Source organism: Gymnoscopelus braueri (assembly GCF_963280865.1).
Source record: "Gymnoscopelus braueri genome assembly, chromosome: 14".
Taxonomy (NCBI): Eukaryota; Metazoa; Chordata; class Actinopteri; order Myctophiformes; family Myctophidae; genus Gymnoscopelus; species Gymnoscopelus braueri.
The window spans coordinates 4,564,801-4,577,094 of record NC_137619.1 but is presented as its reverse complement, the minus strand read 5'-3'; the positions used below and the strand labels follow the sequence as shown (position 1 = coordinate 4,577,094).

General features: G+C 44.2%; 1 protein-coding gene across 2 annotated transcripts; it reads left to right on the top strand.

Annotated features, from left to right (window-relative positions):
- Positions 1-9,102: 9,102 nt before the first annotated feature.
- Positions 9,103-11,993, top strand: LOC308100376 (protein phosphatase 1 regulatory subunit 3C-B-like). 2 transcript variants are annotated; one of them, XR_013934434.1, is made up of 3 exons: positions 9,103-9,232; positions 9,644-11,135; positions 11,168-11,993. XR_013934434.1 is itself a non-coding variant. In XM_080449399.1 (2 exons), the coding sequence occupies exons 1-2, from the start codon at positions 9,219-9,221 to the stop codon at positions 10,734-10,736; spliced, it is 1,107 nt and encodes a 368-aa protein (XP_080305525.1). In that variant the 5' UTR covers positions 9,103-9,218; the 3' UTR covers positions 10,737-11,993. The 2 variants fall into 2 exon arrangements, 1 of the variants encoding a protein (XP_080305525.1); XM_080449399.1 differs by having other exon boundaries at positions 9,644-11,993.
- Positions 11,994-12,294: the final 301 nt, after the last annotated feature.

The following is a 12,294-nucleotide window of genomic DNA, read 5'->3' as shown; positions in this document are numbered from 1 at the left end:
GGGGGACCTGGACAACATTCTTTATGCATTTGATGTCGACGCCCACAGATGGTTCAAGCCGAAGATTTATGGAACTGTTCCAGAGGTGAGGTACGGCCACTCAGCCTGTGTCGTGGAGAAAGACATGTTTATCCATGGAGGATACAACCAGCAGACTGGATACTATAATGACATCTACAAGTTGGACACCACCACAATCATCTGGTCTTTAATTAACAGAGGCACTTCACCACCTGTTTCATCACATCACTCTGCCACCATCATCGGGACAAAGATGTTTGTATTTGGTGGATATGGGCACCAGGACAACAACATCAGAGTGTTTGACACAGAGACCAACTGCTGGCTGAACACACTACTAATACTAATACTGTAAACTAATCAAATTGTTGTTTCTTTTTGTTTCGTCTGTTCTGAAATGTAATATTTGAAGCACTGTGTTTGTTCATTTTCTTTTGTTTGCTCTTATGCTACTTTGACAATTTATTTTAAATGGTAAAAAGGTGGGCAAAATAAGCTTCGGCTTCAGCCCATACCTTTTCGGTCAATTGTATGTTCAACTGTTTTGTTTAAAAAGTTGTACTGTATGTTCAACTGTTTTGTTGAAAATCATGACTGAAATAAATAACTAACTAACTAACTAACTAACACACCTTCTGCACAGCTTCTTTCAGAACAACGTTATAATCATGCAGCCTTTGTCTACAATGGAGAATTGTACATATATGGTGGTTCCAACTTTGGTCTGAGACGGCGGTTCAATGATCTGTGGAGATTAAATTCCAACACCTTCGCCTGGAAGACGGTTGAACCCAAGGGGAAACGCCCGAATTGGGCTTTTAAAACGTGCTGTTGCATGGTGGGAGATCGTATCATCCTCTTTGATGGCGGCGTGTTCATTTTAGACTTGAGTCCTATAGTCTGAAGACGTTATGCAAGCTCAACGTTATCGAGTGCGGTCTGGAGCAGTCAGGACTCCCACACAACATCGTTTGGGAACTGGCAGCCATGACAATGGTCTGCCCGTCCCATGAGTCAAAGTGGGGACTCATGAACAGGCTCTGTGGTACACGCTCTAACCACTCGGCTACCGGACGCCCGATCTGCTTCAAGATCTCCAACATCCGCTGGAACAGATCTGTAGTGGGCTCGCTGGCGATGAGCACACTGGTTGTTTTGTCTGTTGCTGTATACCGCAGGGGGCTGCCCATCGGGCCTGTTATTCGGACGTCCCGATAGTTCGACTAAGTGTTAGGTTATTATGAGATTAGGGTTAGTTTAGATGTGCGTTATCCATAAGACTAACGGCGTTGCACCTTTACCAGTCACCAGTGGTGGAAAAAGTACTAAAATGTTTTACTTATGTAAAAGTATCAATACTGTAATGTAAAAGTACTCTGTTACAAGTAAAAGTCCGGAATTCAAAATTGACTTGAGTAAAAGTACAAAAGTATTGGTATCAAAATGGACTTAAAGCACCAAAAGTAAAAGCACTAAAATGTTTGAAAACAGCCGATCTACAAGCTCACAACGCGTCGCATCACGACGCGCTGTGAGCTTGTAGATCGCCTATTTTCAAACAGCCTAGGTATAAAATAAGGCTGAAGTGGTTAATGCATGTTTTATAATAATAATTTACACCTGCAAAGTAGCCTAACTAAAGTTTTCAAATAATTGTAGTGGAGTAAAAGTACAATATTTGCCTCTGAGATGTAGTGGAGTAGAAGTAAAAGTATAGACAATTGGAAATACTCCAGTAAAGTAAAAGTACCTAAACATTGTACGGTACTTGAGTAAATGTACTTAGTTACTTTACACCACTGCATGTCACTCCCAGTTTCAACTCAACTCTGTGACTATCAATGGATGCAAGAATCCCCCCCCCCCCAAAAAAAAAAGAGACCCTACTAAAATAGATAACCTGTGGGCGCTGGGGGGCGTGTTCTCTCCTCCGCGTCATCAGTGCCCTAGCCTCGGAAACCCAGGCTTTTTTTTTTGTTACAAAAGAAAAAAAGCCTGGGGGAGCCATGCAGGAACGATGGTCTTGGACCTTGTTATCTCCTAACCAATCAGAGTGCAGAGGGGCGTCGCTCTACATTTGGTGACGTCAGCGTGCTCCGTGCACAGGCCGAGGGGGGGAGGGGAGGGGAGGCGGGGACATAGATTGGTGAAGCAATAGGAAGCCACGCACAAATCCGGGCGGCTGTGTTTGGATCCGCCCTTCAAGACCATGGATTGAGCTCGTAGCCTCAGGCTATCAGTGCCCATACCCTAGGTGGGGTTGGCGAAAGGGCCTTTCTGTGTGGAGTTTGCATGTTCTCCCCGTGTCTCCTAGGGTAGTTACCCTCACAAAAAACATGCAGTAATCCTGGTCACTATACTGCCTCCCCCTGGCCAGCCGGGGCGCCTGATGGAGGGGAAGGGAACTGGTTGGAATAACGTGTTCCTTCCACGCGCTACGTCCTACCAGGGAAACTCTCCCCTGTCAGGTGACAAGAAGGTCAGTTGGCTCTCATGCATTGAAGGAGGCATGAGCTCGGCCCTGGCCTCCCTAGGTTGGCAGAGGGAAGGTAGTGCCCAGGATTACATAGACAATTGGCACTGGGTGTAAAAAATAGGGGTTACAAAATCGTGGGATAAAAATTTAAGATAAAAAAAAAAAAAAAAAGTAGATAACACCAAGGTGTCTAACCTAACCTCTAACGGCGCCTGGGCGGCGGAGTGGTCAAGTCCCTGCCCACCACCATGGAGGTTGTGGGTTCGAATCCACCGTGGTGCAACCGGCTTTGTCGGGCGTCCATGCGAACATAATTGGCCCCGTGTTCAGGGGAGGAGGAGGAGGAGGAGGAGGAGGATATTGGTCACTGCATGTACTCCTATGCGCTGGGGGCGGAGCCTCTCAGCGGGGAGTGTTAGGCGGGAGGAGTAGGACGAAGGCTCTACGTCCTCCCGGTGGGGGCTCCTCACTGGCAGGTGAGTCAGTAGGATACGACAGCCGTGACAACACAGAGACGTGTGTGGGGGAGGAATTAATTTGCATAAATTAGGGTCTCGGTGTGACAACACCAAGACCTGGTAGCAACTGAAAAATAATACATTTACCTCAATCAATCAATCAATCAATCAATCAATCAATCAATCAATCAATCGTCGATCGATCGATCAATCAATCAATCAATCGATCGATCGATCGATCGATCGATCGATCGATCGATCGATCGATCGATCGATCGATCGATCAATCAATCAATCAATCAATCAATCAATCGCTCGTGGTTCCTGGGTGATCATTCTGCCTCCAGAGCAATGTCAATTTCAACAGCAAATTCAGATTTCAAATCAGATTGTACAATACAACAGCCCAAAGCCGACCAAAGTGCTGGACATGGTTAAAACAAGGTCATTCAAACACAAAGAAGCATCAACAAATAATGTGCATTGACACAGGAGGACAACAACAACAAAAAACTAAAAAAAAACAATGCAGAGTTAAGACAGAACAGGAGAGCTAAATACAACTAAAAGCAAGAGAGAACAAGTGAGTTTTAAGTAAAGGTTTTAAAAGCCCCAATCGACTGGGCAGGTCTAATGGGGAGGGAATCGACTGGGCAGGTCTAATGGGGAGGGGCAACATGTTCCAGAGCCTGGGGCCCGCAGCCCCAAAAGCGCGGTCGGTCACCCCCCCCCCCCCCCCCTGCTCCTCATGTTAGTCGTATGAACGACCAGCAACAGCTTGTCCGCAGACCTTAAAGCCCTGGCTGGGATGTAGTGCTGGGGAGTGTATCAGAGAGATAAGAGGGTGAGGGTTTTAGAAACAAATAAAAGAACCTTAAAATCGATTCTAAAAGTAACAGGAGACTCAAAGTTGACACTTTTGTGTCTCCTACCGGAGACGCCGCCGGTCATCACATTATAGGCTCAGGAATGCGACTAAAACAAAATATATATCCATGAATTCAAGTCTCCATGGGGTGACTAATCGATAGGAAAAAAAAGTCATTTTGGGGGTGAACTACCCCTTTATCCCTGAGGCCGATTCTACAAAATGTCTTCTAAATCCTAACTGTTTTTTGAAAAAAACGTATGTTTCTATATCAGTGGTTCTCAATCTTTTTCATGTCAAGGACCCCCAAAATGATATGTATTTGGCCGCGGACCCCCATCTCAAAATGTGTTGTTCCAGGGACCCCCTCCCAGAAGCAAAGATCTGAGTTACAAAATGTTTGCTTTAAAAATACATATATTCAAACATTTGCACACATTTTCACGATTTCTCAAAAATAGCAGATCTGCAAGCTCATAGCGCGGCACTCGGTGCCGCGCTATGAGCTTGTAGATCTGCTATTTTTGAATAGCCATAGTGTAAAATAATGCTTTTTAGGTCAAATCTAAAAATGACACAGATGCTCAAAGGGTTAATGTTGTGTTATCCATTATATCCAGTGTTTTGACAATTATTTGGGGGTCCAAATATCCTCACGGCCCAGCAGTGGGCCCCGGCCCGCAGGTTGAGACTCAACCGGTCTGAGCGGTTACCGTCGTTTGCCATCGCTGGCATCATGACACATTTCACCATCAAGTTCAAGTTCAAGTCCAAGTTCAAGTTCGGGGGGGGGGGGGGGGGTTGTAACCGGGCCTCATGGCACAGAGAGAAATGTGTCTCCTTTAGCGTTATCTCTTATCTGTGAGCTCAGTGGAGTGTTGTTGTTGTATGATGCAACCGTGTGTAACAGCGGCGTAAAGTAACTAAGTACATTTACTCAAGTACTCGACTGCAATTATTTGAAAACTATAGTTACTAGTTACTTTGATTATTATTATTATTATTACAAAACATACATGAACCACTTAAGCCCTGGGCCTATATATACATTTTGGCCATTTGAAAAACTCCGATCTACAAGCTCCCTAGATGTGACCCTATTTTCAAAGGACTTTTATATATTTTATACATTTGAAAACTTGTGAAATGGGACATTCGCTACATAACGTGTACTTTATACTTTTGGTACTTTAAGTGCATTCTGATACCAATACTTTTGTACTTTCACTCGAGTAAATGTTGAATTCCGGACTTTTACTTGGACCAGCTAAGTGTTTCTACATTGCAAGTATTGATACTTTTACTTAAAGGGATATTTCACTTTAAAAAAAACTTTGGGTCATTTTATCATCTACTGAGGCTTTTGTGAGCCCCCCAGACCGTTTTTAAGTTGCTTGATTCATACTTAGATATTTCATATTCATTTTATCAGACACGCCCCCTTCCTTTCATTTTTTTTTAATTTATTTTTTATTGTATTCAATTGTTTTCATTTTCCCCAAAAAATATTAAAAATAAATGAAAAAAGTTATCGAAAAAACACGGCCCCCTCGCGTATTAGGAGGGCAGGGTGAGTCACCAGAACCAAGGACGGGAGTTTTTGATGAATCTAACATGTTAAAAATGGAGTTTGAAGTCAAGTGAAATATCCCTTTAAGTAAAAATGTGAGTATAGTTTCCCACTACTTAGTGTGTGTGTGTGTGTGTGTGTGTGCGTGTGTGTGTGTGTGTGTGTGTGTGTGTGTGTGTGTGTGTGTGTGTGTGCGTGTGTGTGTGTGTGTGTGTGTGCGCGTGTGCGTGTGTGTGCGTGTGTGTGTGTGTGTGTGCGTGCTGCTCCTCTGGCCTTGTGTTTATGCCCATGTGAACCAGGCATGTTCATATAGCACCGTTCCAAAGTCTGAACCCTCACAGAACCCACAATTTGGTGTCTGTCGGCTGGTGGAAACCGTGTATGTGTAACCTTGGTTTCATTAAAAAAAAAAGTTATATCATATATATATATATATATAGTATATACATATTTATCAGGAGACCACAAGGGGAGATAAAAGTACATTTTCCCATCTATTTTGAAGGACTTTTTTGTGTTATCCTTTTAGCTTTAAATAGATAGTCTCCATGGGGTGACTAATCGATAGAAAAAAAATATTTTTTGGGGTGAACTACCCTGTCTTACCGTACCTCGTGCTGCTTACAAAGAAATCTTGATAATGTGTGCAAATCTTTGAATATTATATTCTACAAAATGTTGCTATATCAGTGGTACTACAACTTTTCCATGTCAAGGACCACCCAAAATGATATTTGTTTGGCCACGGACCCCCATCTCAAAATATGTTGTTCCAGGGACCCCCAGAAGCACAGATTTAAAAAAAAAAATCACTTTAAAACATTTTAAACACTCGTAGCGCGGCTGTGAGCTTGTAGATCTGCTATTTTTTTAATAGCCCAAAGAAATCTTTGTATAACACATAGATGCGTTCCCGGTCTCAAAGGGTTAAGTTATAAAAACGCATAAAAATAAGTTCTCTCCAACACAAAGAAAAGTGCTGAGCGGTGCTTTAACTCAGTAGGGTAGAAATGACCCTCATGTTGTTGTTACTGATTTATCTGACCCACTTTCATGTCAAGGACCCCCATGCATCGATCGGCCGAGGAGGACCCGTGTCTGAAAATACTTTGTGCCCATTATTGACATAATGTTTATGTAAATCTTTATTATCTAAGCCGAGCACCTACAGCCGATCGGCTATTTTCATAAATTCTTTGGAATATTTTGATTTTGATTTTATTTTAGCAACACAAAATCTGTCTTCAGAGGACCCCCCCCAGAAGCAAAGATTTGAGTTAAAAATACATATTATATTAATATATTCAAAGATTTGCACAAAATGTTCAAGATTTTTCAAGAAATGCCAGATCTCCAAGCAACACATTTTCAGATGGTGGTCTGTGGCCACATACATATTAACTTGGGGGGTCCCTTGACATGAAAATGTTTGAGTTGTAAATCAACATCAATAGTTTTGAAAACGTCATTCAATTGCAAATGTCTGATGGCAAAAGGGACATTTTGTCCTTTATTGCAAATACAACTATGTAGGCCTAAATGTATGTTTTTAAAGCACACTCTGATCTTCTCAACATGTGCAGGGTAATGTTTATTGCAAATGCATGCACATTTTGTACTTAATGTTCGGGTACATTTTACATTATTTTAAGCACTCTCCGATCTCTCTGTGTTTGTGGGATAATGTTTAACTGACAAAACCCCGACCCGAAAATCAATGGAGACAAAAGTCAGACTTTAAAAATAGACGCCTTGTCAACAAATGAAACAAAACAAGAGCCTTGGAGAAGAAATTGTGGTTTAAATGATGGTAAATCATTACAGTGTTAACGTTGTGTTTATAAAGCTTTAAATGATGGTAAATCAGTACAGTGTTAACGTTGTGTTTATAAAGCTTTAAATGATGGTAAATCAGTACAGTGTTAACGTTGTGTTTATAAAGCTTTAAATGCTGGTAAATCATTACAGTGTTAACGTTGGGTTTATAAAGCTTCACACTTTCAGCGTAAACTTCCAAAGAAAAGTACCAAAGCATAATTCCTGGTTTATACTTGTTTGCACATTGCTACTCACACCAGAAATAGCAGATCTACAAGCTCACAACGCGTTATACTGCGACATCAACGTTTTCAAAGGCCAAGGACCGCTTAGCTGAGAGAGAGAGAGAGAGAGATGAGCCAGGGACCCCTAAACTACTCATTGTATAAAATAGTGTTGTAGGATTCAACTTTATCATAGATTTCGTAGATAGCTTCGTAGACTTGTGTCACAGCGCTGTCATCAGCGCTATGAGCTTGTAGATCTGGTATTTTTCGAAAAATCTGCAACATGCGTGCACATCTTTGAATGTATATTTTGTTAAAGCAAACATTTGTAACTCAAATCTTTGCTTCTGGGTGATTCTAAACAACTTCCACTTAAACCCTCAATACTTAGTAAACTTGACCTTTGGCTCTGTACTTGGTCTGCTCCTTTTATCCCTTATACTCCAAACCTCTTCGCCGAAAATAGCAGATCCCGTGCCCCCCCGTCGAAGGACCCCTGACCTATATCATGTGTGAAGATCAGGTCATGTCAACGACCCCCACACTGATGTGTATTTGGCTGTGGACTCCCATTTTGATTTTTTTTTTTTTGCCAGGGACCCCCCATGAGAGAAGACTGTTTCAGATTATGTTTTTTTTTTACTTAGTCTGCTCTTTTTCCCCTCTACACCTATAGCCTCTTTGCCAAAAATAGCAGATCTACAAGCTCTCGTGCGAGGCGTTGAGAGCTTGTAGATCTGCTATTCTCGGCTAATGTTCCCCTCAGAAAAGGAATTCTAGGGTTCAAGTGGTTAATGTAAACAAAAAACAAAATCCTATAACACGAAGATTTGGCGGACGCCCTATAGTAGCTCTGAGGACCCCCTAGGGGTCCCGGACCCCCTGTTGAAGACCCCTGCCCTAGACGATGCCTACCCCGCTGGGGGCTATGCTTGGACCCTGCTTGGGGGTCCTTGTCCTTATGGAATAAGTGTGAGAACCGCTGCTCTAGACGGTGTTGATAGTGTTATGTCATTCAGCTGAACACAGAGTGTGTCACACATGGAGCTACGTGCGTACTGTAGCCTACAGACAAACACCTCCCTGTCAACCGGACACAGCCCAGCTCATGTTTCTGCCCATTGGTTGGAACCAGCCTCCCAAAAAGTGCCATTGGTTGGTAAGTTGTGGAAAGTAACTAAGTACATAGGCTACTCGAGTACTGTGCTTTAGGACAAACTGTTACTTTGCTGGTGTTTCCATTTTATTTGAAACACCAGTACTTTGTAGATTTAGATTATCTTCATAAAACACAATAACCTATTAAGCGCTATTTTATACTTTGTCTATTGAAAAATAGCCGATCTACAAGCTTTTGAATAGAGTCCTTTTACCCGAGTATTTCTACACTCTGATACTTTTACTTATAAGTAAAAAGTAGAGGGAAAAAAAGAAAAAAGAAAGAAAATCTGAGTACCTCATCCACCACTGTCTGCCGATTGGTTGGACCCAACCTCCAAAGAAATGCCATTGGCTGCTTGATGAAGCATGTGACTGAATATGTAAATGACTGCTATGTGGCAGTTGAAATGCCTTCTGCAGCGTGCAGTCAGTCACTGAAGGGCTGGAGAGAGAGAAGGAGAGAGAGACAGACAGAGAGAGAGAGAGAGACAGACCACGGGGGAGTGACTGCTCAGGATTAGAACTAAGAACTGCTGTCAATGTCGCACACACGTCTCTCCTGTCACAGAAGTCTTTCCTGTCACAGCCACTGAATCGGGACCGGTTGCCTCTTACGTACATGTGTGCTGCAAGGTAAGCCTGGACCAACATTCAGCCGTTTTGGTGGAGAAAAGATTTATGAGGGGAAATCTTGCACAGCATAATTTTCATGTCATCAAATATTTAACTGTTTTAGAATTTGCCCGGGGGGGGGGGGGGGGGGGGTCTTTTAGAGGTCTGTAACTTTGATAGTGCACAAATGGGAGAAAAAAAAGTTGCAAAACCACTGAATTATGGACATTATGTCAAATGGCGAGGCTCACGTTGAACCTGAAAACGTTTCTTTTTTGAAAGTTTGAAACGTTTTTTTTTTAGATTTCGCTGAATCAGCTCGTAATCTCTGCCAACCTCCCCCTTTCCCCTCTCTCTCTCTCTCTCTACCTCTCTCTCTTTCCCCCCCACCTCCCTCCCTCTCTCCCTCCCTCGTCGTCCCTCCGTACTCAGTGTTCTCCATTCCTTCGGTCCGTCCGCGATGCCCGGCCCGGCCATGCCGATGGACATGGCCATGCGCCTGTACATAAGCCACTCTCCGCCGCCTCTCCGCGGCTTCCTCGGCTCCTACGAGGAGCTGCGCCGCGCCAACACGAGGCAGCAGATCTACAAGCCCATGAGGCCGCCGCTAAGGCCCTGCCTCAGCAGCAGCAGCCAGCAGAAGAAGAAGAGCGTGGAGGCCCGGGGCAACGACGACAATGACGGCGGCTGGAGCAAGAAGCGGGTGGTGTTCGCCGACTCCAAGGGCATGTCGCTCACCGCCATCCACGTCTTCTCCAAGTTTGACGACGAGCCCTTCGCCCCCCGCCGCTCCCTGTTCTGCGAGGAGCTCCAGTTCGACCTGCTGGACCTGGAAGGGTCCAGCGCCGGCGGCGTCAGGATCAACGCGGCGGCCGCTGCGGCGGCGGCGGCGTGCGGCGGCAGCAGCCTGGCGCTGGACTTCAAGCAGCCCTCGGCCGACTACCTGGACTTCCGGAACCGGCTGATGCGGGACTCGGTGTGCCTGGAGAGCTGCTCGCTGCGGAGCCGCTCGCTCGCCGGCACGGTCAAGGTCCGCAACGTGGGCTTCGCCAAGGCGGTGACGGTGCGCGCCACCTTCGACGCCTGGGCCAGCCACACCGACGTGGCGGGCACCTTCGTGAACAACGTGTACGGCTGCCCCGAAGCCGACACCTTCGCCTTCGTCCTGGAGCTGCCCTCCGCCGCCGACGGCGCCGACGAGCCGCGGAACGGCGTGGAGTTCTGCGTCCGCTTCCAGGCGGAGGGCCGGAGCTACTGGGACAACAACGACGGGCGGAACTACGTCCTCAAGCGCGCGGGCTGGAACGGCGGCGAGGACCCGAGCCACGCGTCGTCGTCCTCCCGCCGCCCTGCCGCCATCCCCGACCGCACGAAACCGTCGGAGCAACGGACCGGGGGTGTTGGGGGGAAGCTCCTGGACTCCTCCGTGGAGTTCGACCAGTTCGGCAGCCCTCGCATGTCCAGCGGCCTGTTCCCAGGCTGGCAGAGCTGGGGACACGTGGAGACCAGCGTCCCTTACTGGTGAGACTTTACTGGGGGGGGGGACACATGGTGGAGGTGAGGGGGGACACAACGTCCAGCTGTGGGCTGGATGAGCTGCTAGAGAAGGGACTGAGTTGTTCCAAAGCGACCGGGAGTCAGGAGGCTCCGCGGCCGAACGTGGACAGAGGACTCAAACCCTGGTTCTTTTGAGTCGAAGTGTAGATCCGCATACTCCTTGTCAAATAGTATTCAACCGCGAGTACAACTCGGTACTTTGAGTTGAAGTACTGGAGTATAGTTGCTTTTTAAAAGAAATACTTGTGTTCAAAAGTGCTTTGAAATGTACTGAAGTATTCAAAAGTGCAATTTACAAAGTAGGTTTTCTAATTTTTTTTCTTCATATCAATGCATTGATGTATTGCATTTTAGAAAATGTGAGCTTGTAGATGAGCTATTTTATTATTTTTTAAAGAGGGCTTAAACAGTGTTTAATTCACAATGCGTGAGTCAAAAGTACGATATCTCTTTGAAATGTAATGGAGTGAAAGTCATGGGCTCCCTCCCCCCAAAAAAAGTACAGATACTAAAAAATATATACTTAAATACAGTACTCGAGTAAATGTACTTTGTTAAATGTCCATGTCCGCAAAGGTGGAAGAGGAAGTACAAACCAAAGACAGACAGACAGACAGAAGAGCTAGTACACTGCATTCTCAACATCTGGCCCGGTGACCACCACGGGTCCCAAATGGACCTTTTTAAGGTCCGTTTGGACCCTCTCTGGGTTACATTAACCCTGAGGATTTCCAACAAACTAGCAGGCAGACAGAGGTGGGTTTAGTTGACAGAAACTGTACTAAAATAATGACTCGAGTAGAAATAAATGTAGTAATATACATCATTACTTGAGTAAGAGTATCTAAAACAAAGCATCTAAAGACTACTCAAGTACTGTACTCAAGTGCCTTTATATGTATTGAAATGTAAAACTGTAAATGTGAAACATAAGTGGCTGTGCAGTAGAAATTAACAAAATTCTCTCTGAGAGAATGGAACGAATAGAAGGCCTATTTAATACAAAAATAATATATTTTTTAATTAAAGTAACAAGCAGAATGTACTCACATAATCTGATTTGACTTTTTTTATTTTTTTTACTTTTGCTCCTTTATGTTTTGCCCAAATGTAAAGAACGAAACAAAACGAAAAGGACAAAAAAAAGAAAGAAAGAAGAGGTTTTATTTAACCATTATTTCATACTTTGGCTATTCAAAAATAGCAGATCTACAAGCTCATAGCGCGGCATCGAGTGCCACACTATTAGCTTGTAGATCTGCTATTTAAAAAAAAAATAACGTTCTGAAAATATTTGCAAATCTTCGAATATATATATATTTTAAGCAAACATTTGTAACTGAAATCTTTGCTTCTGGGGGATTCTACAAATGTCTTCTAAATCCTAACAGTTTTTTTTTTCACTGGACCCCCATCTCAAAATATGTTTTGAGAAGCAAAGATTTGAGTTAAAAATGTTTGCTTTAAAAAAATACATATATTCCAAGATTTGCACACATTTTCACGATTTTTCAAAAATAGCAGAT